We start from the raw sequence: 27,934 nt of genomic DNA, 5'->3' as shown, positions 1-27,934 counted from the left end.
TATCAGTCTGATGAGAAATAAATTTTAGTCTGTTTTAGCCAAATTTTGTTAGTTTCTAAGTACATGTCATTTCAGCATAATCACCACCCAGAAAGCAATCACTTTTTTTAAAAAAGAAGGGGCAAAATAAATTTTAAATTAGCATCAGGGGTAATTCTACCCCTAATCACCTATCCAATCAATATTGAAGTACATGGCATCAAATATGCAAACATTAACAGAATTTCAGTTACAAAATCTGGAGGGGAAAAAATCTCAAAAGTGTGTAAAAATACTGACAAAGTTAAGGAAGACTAAAGTTCTTAGGATATTTTATTGTATTTTTACCTTAAAAGGATGAATTAATTACTAGACATCAGCAGACATGAGGTGAAAATGGTTTTTTGTTTGCTGAAAGTTATTCATATTAATGAAACAAAGATTAAAGAGTTTCTAAATGTCACAAAATGAAAGCATTGCCTCTGATTTAACTTTGATGGGTAATATAAGGTAAAACCCAAGTATCATACTACTTCTGTCCATAAATACAAATAAAAGTCACTCCCAATACAAATGATAGTAAATAAACACATGGTTAATTATGTTTCAGGTTCCACAACATAGTATATCGTGATTTAATTCTACAGTAAATTCCAATGTTTCCCCCTGCAATAGAAGATTAATAGAAATGTTAATTTCCAAAAGTATAGGTAATTTAATAACTAATTTTGATTTTGACACCAGTCTCTGTAGTGTGACAAGCTATAAAACCCCACTGTTTTCTGTCATTTGGCAAAGAATTAGGGAGAATGCTCTGCCTAACACCTGTACCTGCTGCTCCGTCCTGGACCAGGTTTCTGATCACCCACCGAGTCCCAAGGCTTCCAAAGTGTCAGTTTGTTCTCCTCAGCCTGACCTCTACACTCTTAACTCCTTTGCATCAAAAGTCTAGTTTCCTTTCTGTCAATCCCAATTTTCTAGAAAACTGATTTGATGTGATCCTAACTTACTTGAAATAAAAGAAAATGCTATAATGCTTAAAAAAATTAAAAAAGATAAAAATCAGACTAGTGTTATAGAATACATCTCACGTGATCTACAAAAACATGGCAAAGTAGCAAAAAAATCCTTATTTTTATTTTATTTTTAAAGATTTTATTTATTCATCTTTAGAGGGGAAGGGAAGGAGAGAGGGAGAGAAATATCAATGTATGGTTGCCTCTCGTGTGTCCCCTGGTGGGAACTGGCCTGCAACCCAGGCATGCACCCTGACTGGGTATCGAACCGCAATTCTCTGTTTCGCAGGCCCACACTCAATCCACTGAGCTACACCAGCCAGGGAAAAACCCCTTATTTTTAAACCGGATTCCTTAAGTCACATCAAAAAGGTGAGCAAAGGGCATAAAACATGCATTTTTGGGGAAAGAGAATGGCACTTGAAGATTTCTTGGGAGTTGGCCCAGGCATTCCTGTGTTTATTATCTATAAGGATCGTTCAACTTAGCACATCACAGTTGTTAATAGAGGATTAGGACTCTTGTTTACCACTGACTTTGGCAGAAGTACACTTCTACACTCCTCCATCATAATTGCACACAGTCCTTCAATTACAGACAATGAGTGTGCCCACAGAGCAGAATAAAAAAAGTATACACCTTCTATAATAAAAAAAAGAGCATCACAATCCAGCTTCACTAGATTTTAATACCCCTCCACTCATGTCTTACTCTGTGTATCTCTGAAACATCTGAAAAATACTCTTCTGTGACTTACGAGGCTGTAGGGAATGAGCACTTTTAGATACATTACACTGATCTCTGGCAGAATTTGGCATCCTTCTTTCATTACCGTTAACTGAATGTTTCAACTGGATCTTAAAAGAAGGTTGCCAATGTTCATTTTTCGGGACTCTCTGAGGTTTTGAATGCTCTACACCAGTTTGTCCTTTTAAGTTCCTATCTTTGGAATTATTCCTCTGTCTATTTAGCAATTTATCTGGAGGTGAGGGCGTGGTGCGCAACTGATACTCATCTGGGGATCCTTTTTGCCGGTTTGGCTTCATTTGTTCTTTATCCACTTCTCTTTGAATTTGTAATGCTAATAACCTGTCCTGTTCTTCTTGTTTACGTCTCTCAAAAAGTAGATGTTCCAAATCTAAGAGTTTCTGGGTAAAGCTGATTTCTGTTTCTTCTTGCTCTGAGGAAGATGCAGGGAATATTTTCCTTCTTTTTGCAGAAAAGCATGGATCCCTGACTGCTTCGAACAAAGGCTCTTGGTTTTTTCTTTTGGATACATCTTCCTTACTGATCAGGAGGCGAGACTCTTCATTTTCTGTCTCAATTGTGTTATTTTCAATTACCTGCGTCATATCTACTACAGTGCACCCATTCTCTAGTTTGCCACAAGCCTTAACTGCAGCTTCTCTAGAGCAGGGAACTCTGGCTTCGGGTCCCTCACAATTTGTGACACATAATTCTTCATCATGATTGCTTGGTCTCATCTTGACTTCTCCAAGGCACCATTCTGTACCGCTGGCACATAGCTGAGGCATAGGTGATTCTATTAAAGACTTTGCATCTTGTTCTTGAATTTCAAGGCATAATTGGGGAGAAAGTGTTGGCATATCTTCCTCAATTTCTTGCCACATAGGGCTCTTCACATCACTACCATCAGTTTCCTGTGGAAAACAGAAAAAGACTGAGTGAACCACTAATACACATCAAGTCATAACACACATATCTTACACTGATATCACAGTTAAGTTGTCATTATTAGGTAGTTATTACTACCACTACTACTATGGAATATTGATTTTTCCTATGTCAATACTTTTATTTATTCATTTTTATTATTCAATTACAGTTGTCCCAATTTCCCTGATATACTGATTTCTAATTGTAGTTTTATTCTGTGCGCCAATTTAGATTAAAATATTCCCTCATTTTTACTCCCATGAAAATCTACAGAATAAAACCCACAAACCAGATTCGCTATATAGCCAATAACTGGCACCATCACCTTATCTCTTTTACCTTATAAATTTCTAGTATCCCAGGGATAGTAAACCTTTTTTGTACCACGAACTCTCCTCCTTTTAGCATTTTGGTGAAGCTTAAAGACCTCTTCTAAGAATAACATTGTTAAATATAAATATATATCGAGTCACAAAGAAAATTTATACTGCAACACAATTATTAAAATGTTAAGAGTTATGATGCAATATGTGTCTACAAATAAGATCCGGTGGCAAGCTTAGCAACTTGTAATACTGAAGTAGAGATGACTATAAACATTTCAAGAGATCTGTAACAAATACAGAATGATAAAAACCCATCCTTTTTATGGATGACAAAGTCACAGGTACGGTTAAGAGTTTTATAGTTTCTTGCTGTTTACATTCATAATTAAAGGAAACTAAAATGATAAGTCAGAAGAAAGTAAACTCTTCCTTTCTTCTAAGTTCATATGTACTCTCTGGATTCTAACCATGGACCTTAGGCCACGAATCCTTGCTTTAGATATAATTCTTTTCACTTAGGGGTCTCAGGTAAGTCAAGACCTGCGATTAGTTTTGACTGTGGGAAAGCCTTAAGAAAGTCTTCAGTAAGAATTTGCCCCAGAACAAAAATTACTCCTTACTGGAGACATTCTGTTCTTTTACCTTCTTAGCTATACATTGATCATTCCTGATAGCATTTCTTATAAACCAATATAGGTTGGATGGAACAAATTCTAGGTTGCTTACCTAGTTTTGCTGTGAATATGAACAGGGTAGAAAAAATATCCCAGACTTATAATGCCTCTTCCTCCCTTTACTACCTCTACTTAAGGGACTTTGGGCAGGTCTCTTATCTCTGTGTGCCTCAGTTTTCTCAACTGTAAAATGGGCATGAGAAGGATATCTACATTATAGAGTTGAGGTTGTAATGAAGATTTAAAGAAAACACATTATCTGGCACACAATAAATGTTCCTAAAAACCATCTATATGAATTGAAAAAAAGAAAAAAGGAGCCTGAAAAGGGTTAACAAACCTTTCATGTAGGAAATAGACCTTGGTGACAGCTTACCCTTCCTAGTTGTATTGATCTGAAAACCTGACAAAGATGGAACATTGCCTGTATCACTAGGCCGCATAGCTTACGGTAGAAATGACCGTTACTGGGGAACTGCATTTGTACTGGAACTGTGAGTAATCCACAAACACCAAGCAGGAAGTCAAAGCTTGGGGCTTCTGTAAGTGACTCAACTCTTTTGAATGGGTGTATTTCTTACAAGGACCCCTGGAAGTTATACTCTTGGGGTGTTACAATAAATAAGCCACTCTCATGAGGCCTGAGGCCTCTAAGCCAAGGTGGTTACCACAGTCATCTGCAAGGAGAACTCTTACTGAACTGAATGCCTGCTGCTGCCCTACCAGCATGCTTTGTTTCCCATCCTGAAATCTTTTTAAAGTGAAGGTGGTACTGGGGATGGGTATTCAGTTTTGTAAATTTCATTACCTAGGTCAGAAAGCCACAAACTATGGCCCATGAACCAAATTCAGCCTGCTGTTTTTGTAAACACTTTTACTGGAACAAAGACAAGTTCATTTGTTTGCACATGGTCTACGGATGCTTGGACAGGACAACAGCATAATTGACCAGTTGTTACTTGAAGACCATACGGGCCACAAAGCCTAAAATATTTACTATCTGGCCCTTTAGAGAAAAAGTTTACTTGCTGACACCTAGTCTAGGTAACCCTAAGATGACTAAGAAATGGTGTCCCATTTACAAGAGTGACTTAAGAAAAAAAGTTAGGAACCTACAAATACTAGTAATCTATAGCATTCATAAATATGCCAAACTAAAAACATCTTTAGCACCCACATACCTTAGACATGGAGTTCTTCTTGCCTTCTTGTACAACTTCAGACTGTGATGCTGACCCAAATAGAGATTTAGGTGACAAATACCTTTAAAAAAAGGTTTACCAAAGTATGAATGCTATGAAAGGCAAGTGGTATGTACCCAGTACAATAAAGCCACTATTCACACTGAAGGCTGTCTGGCTGCATGGCTGATTTGTGGAAAACGGTATACTCTATCTCCTTGTCTCAGGTATTTTGGTCTAACTCCAGAGCAAAACAGAAAAGACTGAGTATTGATATTTTAGAGAAAAATAGCAGAAATGGAGGTAAAAGTCAAATCTAAACATTTCTTCATTCTCAAAAAAAAGTGTAAAAGGTAGATAGTAACAAATATGGAGAAAGAATATGTTGAGTTTTTTTAAAACAGCCAATTACTTTTAAGAAATTTTGTTGATTTTCAGAGAGAAGGACAGAGAGAAAGAAACACCGATTTGTTGTTCTACTTATTCATGCGTTCACTGGCTGACTCCTGTGTGTGCCCTGACCAGGGATCAGACCACGACCATGGCACGACCTCGACACTTTAGCCAACTGAGCTAGAATGTTTTTTGTGGTTTTTTTTTTGTTTGTTTGTTTTTAAATGCCAGAAACTGGACATTTTTTATCATGGAAAAGTCCATAATTAGATTCTCGCTACAATTTTGGTATAGAGATTTTGGTTACGTACACATTTTATATCAACTATCTGCTTAGAGACAAACATGTCTCAACATAGCATAAGATCGTATCTCTAAATTTCTGAACATCTGTAATAGGCTGTTTAACACTGAAAAACATAAAGTCTGTAATATAATGGAAAACACTGTAAAAGAAATGGGAGTAAAAGGACAGGCTACAATATGATAGGTATATTTTTAAAAACTGTAAAAAATCCAAACACATACACAACTACGCTTAAAAATGGCAGAAATCTCCCAAAATATTGGATGTCTTTAACACATGGTAACTTTGGGTGATTTTCAAAGAGGAGCTAGGTTTCATTTTTATAAGTAGAGAAAATGAAAAAAAAAAAGGCTAACTGCAGAAAATATGTACAACCATAAGCTGCACTGTATTCTAAGCACCAATGAGTGGTATATAGAGCAAAATAAAATCTAGACAAAATTTCATATAAATAAATGAATATCCCTTACAGATAAACTAGAGTGTCTAACCCACATACGTAGTTACATCAACCTAAATACTCCACAAACTTATGAGAAGAACCACCGTTTACTTGATAAGAGAAAAACAGGAGTCCTGGTGTAGTTGCATTTTAATCTTGTTTCTAAAGACTATACTTTCAGGGACCCTTTCTATAGTTTGTTAATCTTGCTTCCCAAAACTGAAGAATCCCTTCTGCCAAAGTCGGAAGTTAGTCACCAAGTATGTTATGTCAAGAATTGATACAGCATAATAGTTGTTTTGAAATCCATAAGTAACAAAACAAAATGTGATCAGATACTTTAGCAACTTAATCAGAGAAGATTTATGAACTTGGCTAGATATTCTTGACTTATAGTAACCAAGTAATATATGAATACGTGATCGTTCTAAAAAACAGAAATTTGGAAATTTGTCATCATCCCTTTTATGTAACCAACTGTTTTTATTTTTCTTACTTTTTTATTTTATTGTTGTTCAAGTAGTTTTCTGCCTTTCTCCCCACCCCTCCCAACCATCCTAGCCCTCCCCGCCTCCATCCCATTTCCACCACCCTCTTTTCATTGTCCACATGTCATTTATAATTGTTCCTATAAAACCTTTAACCTTTTCTGTCATTATCCCCCATCTCCCCTATGGTCACTGTCAGCCTGTTCTAAATTCCAATGTCTTTAGCTATGCTTTGCTTGCTTTTTCATTTTGTTGATTAGGTTCCTGTCAATGGTGAGATCATACAGTATTTGTCTTTCACCGCCTTGCTTATTTAGCTTAGCATAATGCTATCCAGTTCCATCCATGCTGTTCCAAAGGGAAGGAGCCCGTCTTTCTTTCTGCTGCATAGAATTCCATTGTGTAAATGTACCATAGTTTATAGATCCATTCATTTACTGATGGACACTTAGGCTGCTTGCAGCACTGGGCTATTGTAAATTGTGCTGCTATGAACATTGGGGTGCATAGGTTCTTTTGGATTGGTGCTTCAGGGTCCTTAAGATATAATCCTAGCAGTGGAATTGCTGGGTCAAAAGGCAGTCCAACTTCTGCCAAGATGAGGGTGTAAGTGGAAACACTGTGCCTTCTCCCACAACCAAGTTTGAATACAACAAAGGTTTAGTAAACAAAGATGCAGCCAAAGAACAGAAAAGTGAACTATACAGAAGTCCCAAAAACAACCAACCATTCAACCGGGACCAGTAAGAGGGGCGGAGCCAGCAGCGGAGCAGGGTCGGGCAGGAAAGATCCCCCGACCCAGGTGCGCAGGCAGCCGGGGTAGCAGCGTGGACCCAGTGAGGGTGCGGAGCAGCCTGACCGCGGTTGTACATTCGCACACAGAGGGGCGGCAGGAGGCGGCAGAGGGGACCGCCATCACTTTCCTTTGACTCCACCCCCACATATAGTGTCACAACCCAGCAACTGAGTGGCCCCATCCTGGTGAACACCTAGGGCTCCGCTCCTCATACCTAACAGGCACCAACAGCCCAAAATATGGCTCAAGGAGAACTCAAAGCCCCAGAGCCAATAACTCTAAGCAAAAAAGAAATAGCGAATCTCTCAGATGCACAGTTCAAGACACTGGTGATCAGGATGCTCACAGAACTGGTTGATTTTAGCCACAAATTAGAGGAACATAAGAAGGCTAAACTAATTGAAATGAAGGCAAATGTACAGGAAACCAATAGTGATGGAAAGGAAACTGGGACTCAGATCAAGGGGGTGGACCAGAAGGAAGAAAGAAACATCCAACCAGAAAAAAATGAAGAAACAAGAATTCAAAAAAATGAGGAGAGGCTTAGGAACCTCCAGGACATCTTTAAACATTCCAACATCTGAATTATAGGGGTACCAGAAGGGGAAGAAGAACAGCCAAGAGTGGAAAACTTATTTGAACAAATAATAAAGGAGAACTTCCCCAGTCTGGCAAAGGAAATAGACTTCCAGGAAATCCAGGAAGCTCAGAGAGTCCCAAAGAAGTTGGACCCAAGAAGGAACACACCAAGGCACATCATAATTACATTAGCCAAGATTAAAATGAAGGAGAGCATCCTAGAAGCAGCAAGAGATAAGGGGATAGTCACCTACAAAGGAGTTCCCATCAGACTGTCAGCGTATTTCTCAAAAGAGACCTTACAGGCAAGAAGGGGCTGGAAAGAAGTATTCCAAGTCATGAAATCCAAAGAACTACATCCAGGATTGCTCTATCCAGCAAAGCTTTCATTTAGAATGGAAGGAAAGATAAAGTGCTTCTCAGATAAGATCAAATTCAAGGAGTTCATCATCACCAAGCCCTTATATGAAATGTTAAAGGGACTTATATAAGAAAAAGATGAAAAGATGAACAGTGAAAGGACAGCAAACTCTTAGTTATTAACAACCGCACCTAAAACAAAAGCAAACCAAGAGGACAGCTAGATCAGGAGTGGAACCATAGAAATGAAGAACACGTGGAGGGTTAGGAACAGGGGAGTGGGAGTAGGAGAAGGGGGGAAGAAGGTACAGAAAATAGCATAGACAGTAGGTAGAAAATAGATAGGGGGGAGAGCAAGAATAGTAGGGGAAATATAGAATCTAATGAACTTGAGACACGTGGTCATAAACTAAAGGGGGGGAATAGTGGGGGAGGGGGTGTGCAGGGTGGAGGGGAATGAAGGGGGGAATAGAACAACTGTAATGGTATAATCAATAAAATATATTTTTTTTTTAAAAAAGGCAGTCCATTTTTAGTTTTCTGAAGAAATTCCACACTGTTTCCACAGTGGCTACACCAGTCTGCTTTCCCACGAACAGCGTACTAGGGTTCCCTTTTCTCCACAACCTCTCCAACCCCTTTTGTTTGTTGATTTGTTTATGGTGGCCATTCTGACCGGTGTGAAGTGGTATCTCATTGTGGTTTTAATTTGCACCTCTCTGATGCCTAGCAATACTGAGCATCTTGAGGGTTCTCAAACTTTCCCAACTATAAATTACAATGGGAAAGCTTATGAGAAAGCTTATATCCTCATAAAGTCATCAGTTCCACCTACTGCTGGAGGGGCAATGTGGGGAGCTAAATCATCCCTCCACTGTTGACTATCTGACTTATGCTTTTTGTATAGTAGAGAAGAAATGTAATGCACAAACTGGGAAAAAGAGGGTGAGTGAATGACCCAGATGCCAAATTATAAACTCCTTCAATGAGGATGACCTTATATGGGATAAGCTTTTGTCACTCGAATCTAACCAAACCAAGGGGGGAATCCAACTGGTTAATTTTGAGAAAAATGTGAACATTGTGGAAAACCTGAGCAATGAAGATTAAAAAACAAAAAGCAAACAAAAACCCCCTTCACCTCTCTCTTCACGCTAGCCAGGAATCTAAGCCATGAGTCGCTCTCTTAGTTTCACTTTACATCAGTTTCAGACCGTCTAGAGGTTTTCACGCAGTGTGCATGAACTAACGTTTGATAGGCAGTGGACCAGAGGAACAACAACACAATGGCATACAGCAGATGGTCAATAAATAATCAACAGTAATGTTCACTTACTTCTGAATATCTCCAGTATTTGTTTGTTTGTTTTTATTTTTCTTTTGCAACTTGCTTGTAACTGGATCCGATTTTCTAGAATTCATGGGAGAAACCAAGACTTTTCCCTCACAGAAATGGTTCTTTAACAAGAAAAAGCATAACAGACATTATTAAAAATAATTTTATAATAAAATAAGCTATTAATTTAACTAATGAACTCAGAATCCCTGACAGTATTTTTCAGAAATTATGCTTACATTTAAGTTCTACATACTTTTTTAATAACACGGACCATGTAAAAATCAGAACAAGAGTAAGTCCAAACCAAGTTGGTCTACATTAATTGCATTTTTTACTCTACATTATAGAGCACGAAAGGCATAATGATACTAATATGATTAGTGATAATTTCTGTTAATTTTTCTAATGAAAAGTTTCATATAACTACCTTGATGTATAAGGGTAAATTCAAAGAGCTGTAGTTATACCTGAAATACAAGTTATTTTTGCAAAAGTAAATTAATTGTCTGTTAATTTAAAGCAGAGTAATTGTTTTTAGAGGCTCTCAAACTTGAATGCACATCAGACTTCCCTAGGTGCCTCTGGGAATGTTATTCCCTAAGTCCTGTCCCCAGAGACTCTCATTCGGTAGATTTAGAATAGGTACAGAAGTCTGTGTTTTCAAAGAATTCCCAGGGTGATTCTACCGGGTACTTTCAAATTGCTGGGTCACATTAAGCATATATTTTATCATTCTTTCATTCATTTTTCCCCTAAGCAATATAACTAAACTACAGTAAGATCATAAAATCCAGGTTTAATATATGAAGAATTTAATGTCTCTCTCTCTCTCTCCCCCCCTCTTTTGGTTTAAAGTGAAAGAGTTTATTAATAAAGCAGTGAGACAGAACAGCTATTCCACAGAGTAGCCTGTGCTTCACTTTCTGAAAATGATTTATATCCATACAATGGAATATTATGCTACTCTTTATAGACTATACATAGTAATACCAAAATATAATCTCTAAGGTATATCAAATGAAAAAAACTAAGGAAAAAATAGTGTAATTGAGAAGTCCTTTTTAGATAATGAAAAATAAAAACAGTTAAAAGAAACTCTTAACAGGGCTTTGGGGAAAGGGACTAATGTAATGAAACAGAATGGGAGTCAGGAAAGGAAGCTTTGCTTTTTCACAGAATATCTTTTCTACATAATTTCAATATACTAATAACGGGTAACACTTCCTCGAACCGTTGAAAATTACATAAAGCAATAGGAATATTGATACTTCAAAGTTCTCTCCTAAAACTTACAATATTAATGCTTAGCTGTCTTGCCAGTTCTTCATCACTTTTTAGCTGTTCTTCCATCTCCCTTCTCCTTTGTTCTGCTTGTCTTTTTTCTTCTTCTTCCTCCTCTGCCAATAATTTCTGTATGTATTCTTCACTGGCTTTGTTTTCTTCTTCCTCATTGGCTCGTCGCTCTGCCTCCACCTTAAAAATGATTAACAGAGAACAGTCCTACTCTGAACTTCTTAGTATACTCGCAATATTTCATAAGAACAGCAGTAAATTTTTTAACAAGTGAACAGATTAGCAAGAATTAAAATATTTCAAATGAAGTACACATCTGGAGAGGCAAATTCCTACAGAACAACTCAAGATGCCTCTCATGAAGCCTTCCCCAGTCAGCCCAATGAAATCTTAACCAAAATCTCATCCCACCTTGCCTCAGTCCTCAATCACACTTTCCACTACATGTCACACATTTGTGGACTTGTTTCCAGATAATACTTTTCTTCAGTTAACAAAATGCCGTGTGCTGACTAACTTAGGCCAGGTTCCTGAACCAAACCCCAGCAAAGGGAATGTAATGATAAAACTGACTTAGACTAATACAACCCATCCCAGAAGTTTGGAAGAATCCCCCAACACAGTGCCCAGGAGTGGAACGATAGCTGGAGAAACAACCACAATGGTTATTACATGATTTACAAATGAAGAAACAAACAAAAGCAAATAACTTTCTTAAACAGTAGTAAGTGGCAGAGTAGAGACTCAAACTCTAATTCTAGGATTTAAGATCATACTTATAGTCATTTAAACTACAGTCCTCCTGAAAACAAACAAACAAACCAAAACCAACCAACCAACCAACCAAAGAAGAACCACTTTAGAATTCCAAAGGATTTGACTCAAGCACAAGTCCTTGATGCAATCCCGTGAGAAAAGAGAAGTTTAGAATGGTGCAGCCATCATGCTATTGGCCTGAAGATAAAGCCAGCTGACAGCAATTAGCAAAGATCTGGAGCTAGAGGTCTGGGTGAAACCACCCCTGAAGCCTCTACTTTTGGACGTGCAAATAATTACAATTTTCTTACTGTTTAAAGTAGTTAGGGTTAGGTTTACTTTTATTTGCGGTTAAAATAGAGCCTGTTCTCACTGCTGTAAGTATTAAATGATACCTTTAAAACCCTTACTTAAGAATAACACTGCTTAGGCAATATGCTGACAATCAAGTTTATTATAATTATTTATTTGGTATTGGTTCTTCGAGACTTGCATGGTCCACATAGTGGCCACTAGCTACATTACTGAGCACTTGAAATGGGACTAGACCAAAGCAATATGTACTATGAGTACAAAAGATTTTGAAGACTAAGCAAAAATAATGTAAAATCTCATGATTAATTTTATATAACTTCATATAATTAATGTCTAACCACATTATAATCATAGTTCACATATAATTATAATTCGATATAATACTTTTATATTGATAAAATATTTTAGATATAATGGGTTAAATAAAAATATAAATTAACATTAATTTCATTCTTTAGAAAAAATATTTTTAAAATGTGGCTACCAGAAAAATACAAAATGAATGTAGACTTACATTGTCTTTCTACTGCACAACAGTGCGCTACACTAAGCAAGAGGGTAGGGGATAACAGAACCCTCTTAGTACTAGTGAAGTTCAAAGGCTTCACTGTAAGCACTACTTCCTCTTTTCCTCTTTACGTAACTCACAATCAGCTCTATTTTATACTTTCCTCATCTAAAATCATTGTTGTATCCCCCCAAATTTACATGTTGAAGCTCTATTTCCAATGTGATGGTATTTGGAGGTGGGGCCTTTGGGAAGTAATTGGATCAAGTCCTCATGAATGGGATAGGAAGAGAAACAAGAAAGATGACCTTTCTCTGTCCCCCTGTCTCCCCACTGTCTCTCTCCGCGCCCTCTCCGGCCCCTCTCTTTCTCTCACGTCCTCTTCGCCTCTCCCTGTCTTCCCTCCCCCGGCTTCCTATTCCTGTCTCCTGGTCACCAGATCTACCAACACTTTGGACCTTGGACTTCCCAACCTCTAAAACTGTGAGAAATGTTTACTGTTCAAGCCTGCCAGTCTATGGAATTTTTGTTACGGCACCCTTAACGGACTAAAAGACCCATAATCTACCACATTTTTTTCTGTCCTTTAAGCTCAAAGCTTCAGGGAAATAAAAATGCTTAGGGATATCTATCACATCAGAGCACCAATTACGCATAAATAAAGTAAAGCTAGTTTGTAACTACTGTGAACATATGTAAAAAAACAGAGGCTTTATAAAATACATTAGAATTGTTTACATTTCAGTATGTACTACTTTTATAAGCACATATAACTGTATGTAAAATGTGAAACTGAAAACACAGCAGAGAAGTTTTCCAAAAAGCAGTAACTAGTTCCTACCTTGCTTTTCTCCTCTTCATATTCTCTTCTCAATTCCCCGGGTTTACTTAACAGATGAACTGGCCGACAGTCATTAACTGTTTCAGATTAAGAAAGAAAAGAAATAATTTTAAGAAGCAACACAGAATTTCATGGCTAGCTTTGTCTTCCATTAAAACTATATTAGTAAGTTCCGGCCAAGATGGAAGGGTAGATAGACACGCTTTGTCTCCTTGCACAAGCATAAGAACGATGGCAACTAACCTCAAAACAAAAACAAGCAGAAGTTCCAGAAAATCAAACTGTATGGATCCAACAACCAAGGATTTAAAGAAGAAATATATGAGGCATCTCTGACAATCCCAGACAATATGAGGGGCAGACATGGGGAGCCATAGCGGAGAGGATGTGGCGTGGGGACAGCTAGGCAGCAGTGAGGTAGCAGCAGTGGCGACTGGAGGAACAAGTGATCCCACATTCACGTTTGGCAGATAAAAACTGGGAGGGACACCCAGCAAGCCAGCAATCTCAGCCCCAAGCCAGACCACGCAGCCCAAGGTTCCACTGCGGGGAAATAAAGCCTCATAAGTTCTGGCTGTAAAAACCAGTAGGGGTTGGGACAGCAAAAGAAACTGTGGGTCTCTCAGAACAGTTCATTTAAAAGACCCGTACAGGCCTAGAATGTACACAAACCCACACACTTGGGGTTTCAGCACCAAGGCAGCAGGTAGAAGGGCGCCAGTCACATATGGGAAGTGGGGGAAGTAATGAAAAATGGAGCAAGATGTGAACAAGTAGCACTGTTCCCTCTCTGACCCCACCCCCACATACAGCACCACAAAGCAGTGAAGTGGGTTGCCCTACCCTGGTGAATACCTAAGGCTCCTCCCTTTACAATGTAACAGGTACATCAGGATAGGGAGTCAAAGTACCTCTACTTAATATGCAGAAACAAATACTGGAAGCTTGCCAAATTGAGGAGACAAAGAAACATGACCCAAGTGAAAGAACAGATTAAAACCGCAGAAAAAGGACTAAGCAAAACAGAGATAGCCAACTTATGAGCTGCAGAATTCATAACGCTGGTGATAAGGATGCTCAGAGAACCCACTGAGTACCACGAACGCATAGGGAAGAAATGAAAGCTACACTAAGTGAAATAAAGAAAAGTCCACAAAGAACCAACAGTGAAAGGAAGGAAGCAAGCCAGGATTCAAAGCAACAATTTGGAACATAAGGAAGAAATAAACAGTCAACCAGTACAGAATGAAAAAACAAGAATTAAAAAAAAAAAAAGAGGAAAGAAGACGACGACGACTGGGACATCTCCAAATGTACTAACACCCAAACCATAGAGATGCCAGGAGAAGAGGAAGAGCAAGAAACTGAAAACTTATTTGAAAAAATAATGAAAGAAAACTTCCCTAATTTGGCAAAGGAAATAGATATACAAGTCCAGGAAGCACAGAGTACCAAACAGGTTGGACCCAAAGAGGGCCACAGCAAGACACATCATAATTAGCCCTGGCTGGTGTAGCTCAGTGGATTGAGCGCGGGCCTGCGAACTACATGATCGCAGTTCGATTCCCAGCCAGGGCACATGCCTGGGTTGCAGGCCAGTTCCCAGCAGGGGACTCACGAGAGGCAACCCTACATTGATATTTCTCTCCTTCTCTTCCTCTCTAAAGATAAATAAAATCTTAAAAAAAAAAGAAATTCTTAATAGAAAGCCATACCTTGGTGTGGCTCAGGGGACTGAGAGCAGGCCTACAAACGAAAAGGTCGCTGGTTCGATTCCCATTAGGGCACATACCTGGGTTGCAGGCCAGGTCCCCAGTAGGGGGCACATGAGAGGCAACCACACATTGACATTTCTCTCCCTCTTCTCTCCCATCTCTAAATGGGGTGGGGGGGGGGCGAGTAAAAAAAGGAACACCAACAACTCAATAATAAAAGAGAAATTAATCAAGAATTAAGAAACTGGGAAACTGGAAAAAGGACTTAAGTTGACATTTCTCCAAAAAGATATACAAATAGCCAAGCAGCACATGATCAGTATCACTAGTCATCAAGAAAATGCAAATTAAAACTAGGTAGGTACCACTTTGTACCCACTAGTACAGCTATTTTAAGACAAAAGTCAAACAAAGTAAGTGTTGGCAAGGACGTGGAGAAACTGTAATCCTTACACATTGTCAGTGGTAAGGTTAAAGTGGTGTCGCTGTTATGAAAAACAATATAATGATTGCTCAAAAAATTAAAGAATTACTATATAATCCATAATTTCTACTTTTAGGTACATAGCCAAAAGAGTTGAAAGCTGGGACTCAAATATTTGTACACCAAAGTTCATAGCATAGTAGCATTATTTGGAATAGCCAACAGCCAGAGGGTGGAAGTAACCCAAGTGTCTCTGTGACCCTGACTGGTGTGGCTTAGTGGGTTGAGTCACTGGCCTGCAAAACAAACATTGCCAATTTGATTAATAGTCAGGGTACCTGGCTGGGTTGCAGGCCAGGTACCCTTTGGGGGCCATGTGAGAGGCAACTGATCAATGTTTTTCTTGAACATTGATGTTTCTCCCTCCATTCCCCTCTCTAAAAAAAATTAAATCTTTAAACAAAACAGATGAATTGATGTAATGGTGTAAATACAACAGAGTATTATTCAGTTATAAAAATGACTGAAATTACAACACATGCTACAACACACACACACTTTGAAGGTATCATGTTGAGTAAAATAAACCAGCTACAAAAGGACATACCTACCATGATTCTACTGATGTGAGATACCCAGAGTAGTCAAATTTGCCAGAAAGTAGAATGATGGTGCCAGGGGGTAGAGAAAAGGGAACTTGAGGAGTTATTGTTTAATGGGTAGCTTCAATTGCATAAGATAAAAAAGTCTAAGATAGATGATGGTGATGATGTTTGCACACCAACATGTACTTAATGCCATTTACACTTAAAAATGGTCCATTTTATGTTCCATATATTTTTCTACAATTAAAACTTGAAAAATCATTTTAGCTACACTTTAAAAATAGCTAAGATAATTAAAAATAATAAATGCAGACTTCCACCAAGATGGAGGCGTAGGTGGAAACACTGTGCCTTCTCCCACAACCAAGTTTGAATACAACAAAGGTTTGGAGAACAAAGACGCAGCCAAAGAACAGAAAATTGAATTATACGGAAGTCCGACAACTACGAACCGTTCAACCGGGACCGGAGTGGAGCAGTGGAGCAGGGTCGGGCAGGAAGGATCCCCCAACCCAGGCGACCCAGGTGGCCCAGGCGACCCAGGTGACCCAGGTGCACAGGCAGCTGGGGAAGAATTGTGGACCCAGTGAAGGTGCAGGGAAGGCTGAGCGCAGTCACACATTTGTGTAGATAAACCAGCAGAGGTGTGAGCAGTGAGACAGACCTCCGCAGGCCCCAGTGGCAAATCCAGTGAGGGTGCGGGGCAGGCTGACCACGGTTGCACATTCGCGAGTGCAGATAAACCAGCAAAGGAGTGAGTAGTGAGACAGACCACGTGGCCCTGGTGGCGGGAGGAGGCAGGAGACCGCCATTGATTTCCTTTGACCCCACCCCCACATACAGCATCACAACCCAGAAACTGAGTGGCCCTGCCCTTGTGAACACCTAGGGCTCGGCTCCTCATACCTAACAGGCACCAACAGTCCAAAATATGGCTCAAGAAGAACTCAAAGCCCCAGAGCCAATAACTCTAACTGACCAGGAAATAGCGAACCTCTCAGATGCACAGTTCAAAGTACTGGTGATCAGGATGTTCTCAGAACTGATTGATTTTAGCCACAAATTAGAGGAACATATGAAGGCTAAACTAATTGAAATGAAGGGAAATGCACAGGAAACCAATAGTGATGGAGAGGAAACTGGGACTCAAATCAATGTTGTGGACCAGAAGGAAGAACAAAACATCCGACCAGAAAGGAATGAACAAGTGAGAATTCAAAAAAATGAGGAGAGGCTTAGGAACCTCCAGGACATCTTTAAACGTTCCAACATCCGAATTATAGGGGTACCAGAAGGGGAAAAGAAACAGCCATGAGTGGAAAACATATTTGAACAAATAATAAAGGAGAACTTCCCCAGTCTGGCAAAGGAAATAGATTTCCAGGAAATCCAGGCAGCTCAGAGAGTCCCAAAGAAGTTGGACCCAAGAAGGAACACACCAAGGCACATCAGAATTACACTGCCCAAGATTAAAATGAAGGAGAGAATTCTAGAAGCAGCAAGAGATAATGGGACAGTCACCTACAAAGGACTTCCCATCAGACTGTCAGCTGATTTCTCACAAGAGACCTTACAGGCAAGAAGGGGCTAGAAAGAAGTAGTCCAAGTCATGAAATCCAAAGACCTACATCCAAGATTGCTCTATCCAGCAAAGCTTTCATTTAGAATGGAAGGAAAGATAAAGTGCTTCTCAGATAAGATCAAATTCAAGGAGTTCATCATCACCAAGCCCTTATTATATGAAATGTTAAAAGGACTTATCTAAGAAAAAGAAGATGAAAAATATGAACAGTGAAAGGACGGTAAACTCACAGTTATCAACAACCACACCTAAAACAAAAGCAAACCAAGAGGACAGCTAGATCGGGAGTGGAACCATAGAAATGAAGAATACATGGAGGGTTAGCAACAGGGGAGTGGGAGGAGGAGAAGGGGGGAGAAGGTACAGAAAATACCATAGACAGTAGGCAGAAAATAGATAGGGGGGAGGGCAAGGGGAAATATAGAATCTAAAGAACTTGAGACGTGGTCATAAACTAAAGGGGGGAATGGGGGGGAGGGGGGAAGGAGGAATGTGCAGGGTGGAGGGGAAGGAAGGGGGGGAATAGAACAACTGTAATGGTATAATCAATAAAATATATTAAAAAAAGAATAATAAATGCATGTACTATACTAGATATCAAAATATAATTAGAATTAAAGTAAGGTGTTAGTAACACCTTGATTAAATAGCAATTATTTGCTATCCTTTCTTGTGTGTGTTACTAACACCTTAATTCTAACAGCTGTCTAACAGTTCATAACTGTTAGTCTAAAAGCTATCAAGAGACAGGTAGTTACTGTGGGGGTTTTACAACTCAAGAAACACCAGGAAGCACTACACTCCCTTTGGTCCTTTCTTTTTTAAAAACATTCTACAGAGAGGGGAAGGGAGGGAGAGAGAAAGAAAGGGAGAGAAACATCAATGTGAGAGAGAAACATCAATCAGTTGTCTCGTGCACCCACCCTGACTGCAGATCAAGCCTGCAACCCACTTATGTGCCCTGACTGGGAATCGAACCCATGACCTTTCAGTTTGCAGGACAATGCCCAACCAACTGAGCCACACCAGCCAGGGCCTGAGCTGTGAATATTTTAACCCTGTTCATATAGCCAGCGCTTCTGACACAGAGATTATTTGATCAGGTGTTCCCCAACCCTGTAGTATGATTCTCCATGGGTGTTTCCAGGCTCAGGCTCTGATGAACCAAATAAAAATGTTATATTTTATTAAAAAGAGAAAGAGAGAGAGAGAGATGTAGTTTAAAAAAAATCAATAAGAAGCCCCAAAACAGCTCTGGAAAATAAGCATATGACCGGGGAACTGTATACAATACAGATGTATCATTTGCCAAGCAAGTATAGTTATTATAATTGGCAATCTCTGAGGAGAAAAAGTTGATGTCTACCTCATACAACACTCAAATCTCAGGTGAATTTTAAAAATTTGTAATAGAAACAAATCATAAATAACAATGAAGAAAACACAAGAGATAATCTGAGATCTTAGGATAAGGGCAGACTTACTGAATAACAGAAATCATCCCAAAACAATAAAAACCTCTACATGAAAACAAATCATAGTTAAAAACAAACAACAAACTGGGAAACGTTATTTACAAAATACATAAATCAATAGAGACTTAATGTTCAGCCCTGGCTGGTGTGGCTCAGTGGACTGAGTGCCAGCCTGTGAACCAAAGGGTTGCTGGTTCAATTCCCAGTCAGGACACATGCCTGGGTTGCAGGCCAGGTCCCCAGTGGGGGGCATGAGAGAGGCAACCACACATTGATGTTTCCCTCCCTTTCTTCTCCTCTCTCTAAAAGAAAATAAATAAAATCTTTTAAAAAATAGATGTTCAGGATATAACAAGTTTTTCTACAGATCAATTCAGAAAGCACACTACAATAAAGGGCAAAAGAAAGGAACATGCAATGTACAGAAGATGCTTAGCTACTCTATAGTGAGCTGGGAACTGTAATTTTTTTTAAATATGGAATTTCTGAGACTTTAAAAGTTTATTTATTTGTGCAAAAGGTAAATCTAAGCTAAAATCAGTAACTTTTTCAACCAGAAACACACCAAAGTAAAATTGTCTTTTATGTGCTCTTACATTCTAGGTGCAGCAATTATTTGCCATTCTTTTTTTTATTACTTGTCTTTTATGTGCTCTTACATTCTAGGTGCAGCAATTATTTGCCATTCTTTTTTTTATTACTATGAATTGTTCAGTTACCAGTGTTCACATTTTCTCCCACATTACTCTCCCCCACCCTACCCTCCCTCATCTTCCATTCAATCCTGGGTCCCACTGTCTTTGTCCACGTATCCTTTATACACATTCCTTGACTCTTCCCCTTCTTTCCCCCATTGTCCCCTACTCCCTCCCCTCTGGTTACTGTCAGTTTGTTCTTTATTTCCATGTCTTGGTTTCTATCGTGCTCGCATGTTTGTTTTGTTGATTAGGTTCCACTTATAGGTGAGATCATATGGTATTTGTCCCCCACTGCCTGGCTTATTTCACTTAGCATAATGCTCTCCAGTTCATCCATGCTGTCGCAAATAGGAGTTCCTTCTTTCTGTTGAGTAGTATTCCATTGTGTAAATGCACCACAGGTTTTTTTATCCACTTGTTTATTGGTGGGCATTTAGGCTGTTTCCAGCACTTGGCTATATTATGAATAACCCTGCTATGAACATCAGGGTGCATAGGTTCTTCTGAATTGGTCTTTCATATTCTTAGTGTATAATTCCAGCAGTGGAATTGCTAAGTCAAAAGGCTGTTCTATTTTTACTTTTTTGAGGAAATTCCATACAGTTTTACATAGGGGTTACAATTTCTAAGTGTATGAGGAATGTGAAAACATCAGTTTTATACACTAAATGCCAGTGTGATAGTCAACTTTTGAATTCCACTGAAAACAAGTCTCAACACTGCTCAGTTTTGGGTAACTCTAAAACTTCTATTGGAACCCTCTTAAATTAAATGTTTCTACAGTACTTACTATGGCTTTCTTATAATGATTGTTCTTCCTAGGCAGGAAGAAGTCATTCAAAGAGCACTGGCAGATGTGGCTCAGTAGAATGAGCACCGACCTACAAATCAAAAGGTCACTGGTTCAATTCCTGGGCAGGGGACTTGCCTGGGATGCAAAGCCAGGTACTGAGTTGGGGGCATGCAAGATGCAGCTGATATTGTTTTGCCTTTTTTTCCCCTCTTACACTAAGGTTTCTCTCCCTCTCTGAAAATGAATGAATGAATGAATGAATAAAATCTTTTCTTTTTAAAGAATTCATTAAAAGGAATTTATTCCCATACATCTTTTTTATTCTGAAGGAAAAACCCAATTAAAGAACTCAGTGTCCAATACTGGACCAAAAAAGAAAATAGTATCTAACTTGAACTTGAATTAAACTGTTTATAAATTTACTCTTCCATTCTCTGGTTAGAGGATAATCCATGGATACCAAAATCCAAGGATGCTCATCTTCCTACATAAAATGGCACAGAGCAATGCATACAGTCAGCCCTCCACATCTACCAATTCGCAACTACAACTGAAACAGTACAGGTGTTACTAAAAATAATAATAATAATAATAATAATAATAATCGTGTTAGGCGGACCCATGCAGTTTTAACCCCAGTTGTTCAAGGATCAACTGTAAATTGTTGCTGGGATTAAAAAATACACCTTTGGAAAAGGATCTGGCAGCTTCTTATACAACCAAACATACACCTACCCTATTACTGAGCAATTCCACTCAATACTTACATAAGAAAAAATGAAAACATATGACCACAAAAAACCTGTACAAGAATCTCCACAGCTAGAAATGGCTGAGGCACCATCAACTGCAGAACAGCCAGCAAAGTATAATACAAACAGTAAAATGATACTAAAAATTAAGAAATAAACTAGTAATACCCTGTGGTACTATAATACCTGAGCTGGGTGGCTCAGCTGGTTGAAGCTTCATCCTGTGCACCACAAGGTTGTAGGTTTGATTCCTGGTAAGAGCACATGCCTAGGATATGGGTTTGACCCCCCACAGGGGAATGTACAGGAGGTAACCAATCAATGTTCTCTGTCTTTCCCTTCCTCCCTCTCTAAAATCAATAAAAACATATCTTCTGATGAGGATTAAAAAAAAACCCAAACAACCAACTGACCAGTAGTACCCATAACACAAGGATGAATCTTAAACTTTATACTTACTAAAAGAAGCTTGCAGAAAATAATACACGCTGCCCTAATAGCCCTGGCTCAGTAGCCCTCACTGGTGTGGTTCAGTTGGGCATCATTCCACAAATGGAAAGGTTACTAGTTTGAGTCCTGGTCAAGGCACATGCCTGGGTTGCGGGGCCAGGTCCTTGGTTGTAAGTGCTCAAGAGGCAACTGATCAGTGTTTCTCTCCCTCTCTGCCTTCCTCTATTCCCCTCTAAAAACAAATGGAATCTTTAAAAAAAAATACACACTGCATGACTACTCTAAGTCCTAACCCCCTGTACCTAAGAATGTGACCTTATTTGGAAATAGAGTTGTTGTAGATGTAATTAAATTGAGTTCAGACTGGAGTGGGGTGGGCTTAATTCAATATCACTGATGTCCTAATAAGAAAGAAACACAGAGAGGAGATGGAAGAAATGGCCATGTAAAGACAGAGACACACTGAAAGAAGGCCATGTGATTTGAAGGCAGAGACTGGAGTTGTGCAGCTGCAAGCTAGGGAACACCGTGGACTGTCAACAACACCCAGAAGCTAAGAGAAAGGCATAGAACAGATTCTCCCCTTGACTCTTCAAGAGAACATGTCCTTCATACAGATGGCCAATAGACATAAGAAAAGATGCTCAATGTTACTAATTGTAAGAGAAATGCAAATTAAAACCACAGTGAGATTATCACTCATCCTAACACTGTTAGGATGACTGTCGACAAATTCACAAACAAGCATTAGCAAGGTTGTAAAGAAAAGGGAAGCTTTGTGCACTGTTAGTGGGAATGCAGACTGCTGCAGCCACTATGGAAAACAGTATGGAGGCTTCTCAAGAGTTAAAAAATGGAGGCTTTATGATGAAGCAAATCCACTTCTAATTTGAAAGAATATATAAATGCACCCCTATGTTCACTGCATCATTATACAATAACAAAGGTATGGAAGCAACCCAAGTGTCCATCAATAAATGAATGGATAAAAAAGCTTGGTATTTACACACAATGGAATGTTACTCAGCCATAGAAAAGAATAAAACCTTACCATTTACAACAGCATTGATGGACCTGGAGGATATTATGCTAAGCGAAGTAACTCAGGCAGAGAGCTCTAAAGAACAATGTAAATTAACAAACAAAACAGAAACAGACTCACAGATACAAAGGTCAGACTAAACTGATGGTTGCCAGAGGGAAGGGGATTTGAGGGAAAGGTGAAGAGACTGAAAAGTATAGATTGGTAGTTACAAAACAGTCATGGGGATGTAAAGGAGGCATAGGAAATTATAGTCAATAACAGAATAATAATTATATATGGTACCAGGTGGGTACTGAAAGTATTAGGAAGAACACTTTGTAAAGTACAATTGTCTAACCACTATGCTGTACATCTGAAACGAATAAAAAATACTGAATGTAAACTGTAATTGAAAAAAAATTTTTTTTAATTAAAGAGGACATGTCCCTACTGAAACCCTCATTTTGGACTTTGAGATTCCAGATTTATGAGAAAATAATTTTGTATAACCAGCTACTAGTTTGTGGTACTTTGTTATGGCAAGCTCAGGAAACTCGTAAAATTCCACTTATATTGCAATGTGAAATTTTAGAACGAACAAAACTATCTATGGTAGAAAAAAGAGAAACAGTGGTTGACTTTTGGGATATAGGAGTAGGAATTAACAGGAAGTAACACGAAGGAATTTTCAGGGGTGATGGTTCTGTATTATAGAAGTTTGAATCACAAAGGGTTACATATATGAACGCTCACCGAAGGTACAATGAAGATTTGTGCATCTCATTATATGTGAATCATACATGAAAAGAAAAACTATATATTTTAATAATAATACTTATATATTTAAGGGAAAGTAAAAGAAATGAAAAAATAAGACTAATGGATGGATGGAGAGTTATTGGCACAGCAAACATAGTAAAATGTTAATAGTTATTGTTTAACGGATATGGAATTTCAGTCAGGAAGATAAAAATTGTGGAGAGAGATGGTGGTGATAGTTACACACCATTGTGAATGTACTTAATGCCACTGAACTGTACTTAAAAATGGTTGAAATGTAAATTTATGTATAATTTACCACAATTAAAAAAACACACAAAGATACAATTTCACATTTACTAGGATGGTTATAGGGGAAAAAAGAACAAGCGAAGAAAGTGGAATCACTATACATTGCTGGTGAGAATGTAAAATGGTGCAGCCACATGAAGTGTGGCAGTTCCTCAAAAAGCTAAACATAGAATTACCATACTACCCAGCAATTCAGAACTGACAACATATTCAAATACTTGTCCAAAAGGTGGAAACAACCCAAATATCCATCAGTGGATGAAAAGACAGATAAAATATATCCATAAAATGACCCTGACCAGTGTGGCTCAGTTGATTGGGTGTGTATTCCTGCGAAGCAAAAGATATCCAGTTCAATTCCCAGCCAGGACACATGCCTGGGTTGCGGGTTGGGTCCTGGTCAAGGCACATGAGAGAGGCAATTGATCAATGTTCTATCCTTCTTTTCCCCTCCCTTCCTCTCTCTAAAAGTATTTTAAATAAAATACACAGCATACCAAGATTTGAAACAGCATTATATATATATATATAAATATAAAATATATATATAAATATAAATATATTTATATATATATAAATATATAAAATGGCATAGCAGAACAGCACTAACCAACCAAGCTACCTATATATTTTTTAAAAAATTATTTATTTATTTTCAGAGAGAGGGGAAGGGAGGGAGAAACAGAGAGAAACATCAATGTGCGAGAGATACATCAATTGGTTGCCTCTTGCACACCCCCAACTGGGGACCTGGCCCCACAAACCAGGCATGTGCCCCGACTGGGAATCAAAACAGTTATCTTTTTGTTGGTTCACAGGCTGATACTCTATGCACTGAGCCACACCAGCCAGGGGGAGGAATAAAGTGTTGATATATGCTACAATGTGCATGAACCTTGGAAACATTATGTCAAATGAAAGGAGCCAAACATAATAGATCACATATTGATGTGAACACACTTACAGAAAATATCTAGAATAAGAAAATTCATAGAGACAAAGTAGATTAGAAAGGTGGGGAGAGAATGGGGAGTCACTGCTTAATGGTTAAAAAATTGGGGATGATAAAAGTGTTTTGGAAACAGCTGGTGGTAAAGATTGTACAGCCTTGTGAATGTAATTAATGCCACTGAATTGTACACTTAAACATGGTTAAAATAAGCCCTGGCCAGGTAGCTTGGTTGTTCTGCTATGCCAAGGTTATGGGACCAATCCCTGGTCAGGATACGTACAAGAAATGACCACTGAATGCTTAAATAAGTGGAACAATAAATCAATGTTTTTCTCTCTCCGCCCCCTCCCTCTCTCTCTAAAACTAATAGATTTAAAATTTTTAAATGGCTAAAATAAAAAATAAAAGTGGTTAAAATAGCAAATTTTATTTATATATATTTTACCAATTTTATAAACATAATGTAAAATATCAAAAATCATTGAAGTGTACTCTTTAAATGGATCAATTATATGTGAACAGTTCAATAAAAGTTTTAATAAAAGATAACTACTGTCAAAAATATTATTAAAACAGCAAAATTTGCTGTATATATATTTATTACAATAAAAATAATCCCAACAACAACAACAAAAAGGCAAGTACACCTGAGCACAGACACCACATTGAGACAAAAAAACATTTGCATAGCTTATTGATCCACGTAAGTGATCAAGACACTACAGTCAACTGCTCCATTCGGGGCACACGCAATAGCTGCTGAGTCCACACTGTGCAGGGCTTTAAATTAAAATGGCCTAACCAGAGGGACCTGGTCACAGAAAGCTACTTTAGGCTCGAAACATGCTTAAGATGGAGATGTATCAGCAAGTAAGTTGAAAGTATTTGTAAGTAAAAGAAATACGGCAATCCGGTCCTTTCCTTAACTCTGTTGTTGCTGTACTGCCACTACTGCTCATCTGAACATTTATACAAACATACGAACAAAGCCTCGATGTGAGCAATTCTTTTGAGTTTTCTTTTCTTTTTTCATGTTAACCCAACAAACACCAATTGAACACAGCCATCTTGTCACTGACTTTGAGGCCCAAAGAACCCAGACTCCCTTACTCCCGTTAATAATTTAAACAAATACTAATCGGGCTTTCAAGTTTAGCCTTTAAAAAAATGGATTAGCAGTAATTCATTTTTAAAGGGATTTTGGTTTTTTGGCCACCAAACACGCTGGGTTTAACTCACCGATTTCTTCCGATTCTTGCCCAGAAGCTCTCTTCTTGCATTCCTTTGGATAGTGCTTTTTAATTATCTCCCACAGTTCCTTATTGATGAGAGAATTTCTTCGGGCATGGTACCGGGTCCACGAAGAGACCCGGCGGCGACAGAAAGGACAGCATAAATTCGCCTTTTCCACCGTCAATTGGAAGCATGCATTACAGACCGTGTGATTACAAGGCAGTGTTACGGGTTCAATCAGGATTTCCATGCAGATCCCGCACTGGCATTCCGACAAGGAAGGGATGGCGTCTTTAGGTACAGCCATTTCCATACGCTAAAAAGGCATATTTCAACATCAACACCCAAAAGACAAAAGTAGTATTTCTGGCCCAACCAAGGAGAAAGGACATTAACAGTTCTATGTTTAAATATTATGCCAAGCAGCTATCCGAATTCAAAACTGGAAGCATCAAACACGTCTTGAAGCAAAAGGCGCCCTAGGTAAACACTACTCTGAAGGCGGTGTGTTTGTCCATGTTTAAGATCAATGTCTTGCAAGAAAATAAATGAACGTCCTCGCTGCTCCGAAGTATTAAGTTTCTGCAGCGCAGCTGGTGGACTCCAGTCTTTGGCACCGCGGAAGACACGCGCCAAGCTCCCCCTCTTCCTCTTACCAGGTGAGGATGCTCCCTTTGCTGCCCAGGGGGCAGCCTCAGGGTTACCGCTTCCACCCGGACTGCTGGCTCCGCTGGAGCAGGACTTCCGTTTTACCGGCGCCGTGAGGGCAGCGTACGAACCCCGGTGCTCCAGCTTTCCGGGGTCTCTTGGAGCTCTGAAGCCACCCCTCCGCCCTTTTAGCGACAGCCGAAAAGCTTAATCATAGCGGTGTGCGGTAGCAACCCACCAAGGGCTAGTGACGTCACAATTGCCCGCCGAAACACGTCCCGCCCTCCAAGAGAACCGCCCAGTAACCGAGACCAAGTACGCTCTGTGAGGCGGGACTTCCCGGGCTGCAGCGCACCGGTTGTTGCACCGCCTGTCCTTGCACCGCCTCCGGAGAGCAACGCCCAGGGTTGCTCCAGAGTCGCAGCACTTCCTGCTTTAGTTTGGGTGCAGTGAGCTCTCGGAGGTTGCAGAAATCTGGAATTGCCGTCCGGGGACCGAAAAGGGAAACCTCCAAGCAAGGTTTAAAAATTCTTCCCCCAGTACTCCTCAAACTACTTATCTGTTTGTGTTAACTTGTAACTAAGCCTCTTAGATTGCTATCCAAAGTTCCGAGATTGATCTCCAAAAAAAGATTGTAGAATCAGCAAACTTATACAATTTGTAGAGATCCTTACACTTCCCTTCGTAGCCCCTCCCGTTCTTCTGCCTGCTGCTCAAAGATTGGTTGTTTAGGATTGCCTTCCCTCCTAAGTAAGGACTTGGGAAACAAACTGCAGGGCTGTCTGAGGCTCAGTAGTCATGTGCATCGTATATGATGTAGTATTCTATTATTAATCAATCTAGAACACTCAAAATTACAAGGAGGCCAAAATAAAATAGTTTACTATTTTATGCATTTTGAAATAAGTTTTTCCATTTGGCATTAAGTTCTTGTACCGACAATTTAGTCTACTGAATTGAGTGCTATGAAAAATATATTTTGCCTGGGAAATGGCAGATTAAGACTGTGATCATTAGTACTTTAAAAGAACCAAGCCTCTGGACGGGGGGAAAAAAGGTACTATGGAAAGTAAACTCACAGGGTGATCTGATCATAAATTCCTAATGCAGGTCGTGGGGGTAGTCCCACCCTAGGCTCTATCTTTTAACTAAAAGGTTTTATCTTTGCCTTAAGTAAGCAATGTCCACTGTTCCTGTGCATCTAGGTTAACTCAGTTTTGAAATAGATGTAACTGCCATCAA

The 27,934-nt window shown here is 39.1% G+C and overlaps 1 protein-coding gene across 1 annotated transcript; it reads right to left on the bottom strand.

Moving 5' to 3' along the window:
- Positions 1–16: 16 nt before the first annotated feature.
- Positions 17–26,956, bottom strand: RNF168 (ring finger protein 168). The gene is made up of 7 exons (XM_037037520.1): positions 26,051–26,956; positions 13,271–13,347; positions 10,851–11,030; positions 9,555–9,676; positions 4,854–4,935; positions 1,310–2,656; positions 17–1,107 (listed from the first exon to the last, which is right to left on the bottom strand). Exons 1-6 carry the CDS (start codon positions 26,355–26,357, stop codon positions 1,703–1,705), a joined length of 1,722 nt encoding a protein of 573 aa, XP_036893415.1. The 5' UTR covers positions 26,358–26,956; the 3' UTR covers positions 17–1,107; positions 1,310–1,702.
- Between the last annotated feature and the right edge of the window lie 978 nt (positions 26,957–27,934).

The sequence above is a fragment of the Sturnira hondurensis genome, unplaced genomic scaffold (assembly GCF_014824575.4).
Source record: "Sturnira hondurensis isolate 20B ecotype Veracruz unplaced genomic scaffold, ASM1482457v3 Scaffold0023357, whole genome shotgun sequence".
NCBI classification, from domain to species: Eukaryota; Metazoa; Chordata; class Mammalia; order Chiroptera; family Phyllostomidae; genus Sturnira; species Sturnira hondurensis.
This window is presented reverse-complemented; position numbering and strand designations above follow the sequence as displayed.

Coding starts and splice junctions, on each gene's coding strand:
- RNF168 (XM_037037520.1), bottom strand. CDS start 26,357: ATGGAAATGGCTGTACCTAAAGACGCCATCCCTTCCTTGTCGGAATGC. Junction 13,348..26,050: donor GCAAGAATCGGAAGAAATCG/GTGAGTTAAACC, acceptor AATCTGAAACAG/TTAATGACTGTCGGCCAGTT. Junction 4,936..9,554: donor AATACTGGAGATATTCAGAA/GTAAGTGAACAT, acceptor CTTTTTTTAAAG/GTATTTGTCACCTAAATCTC.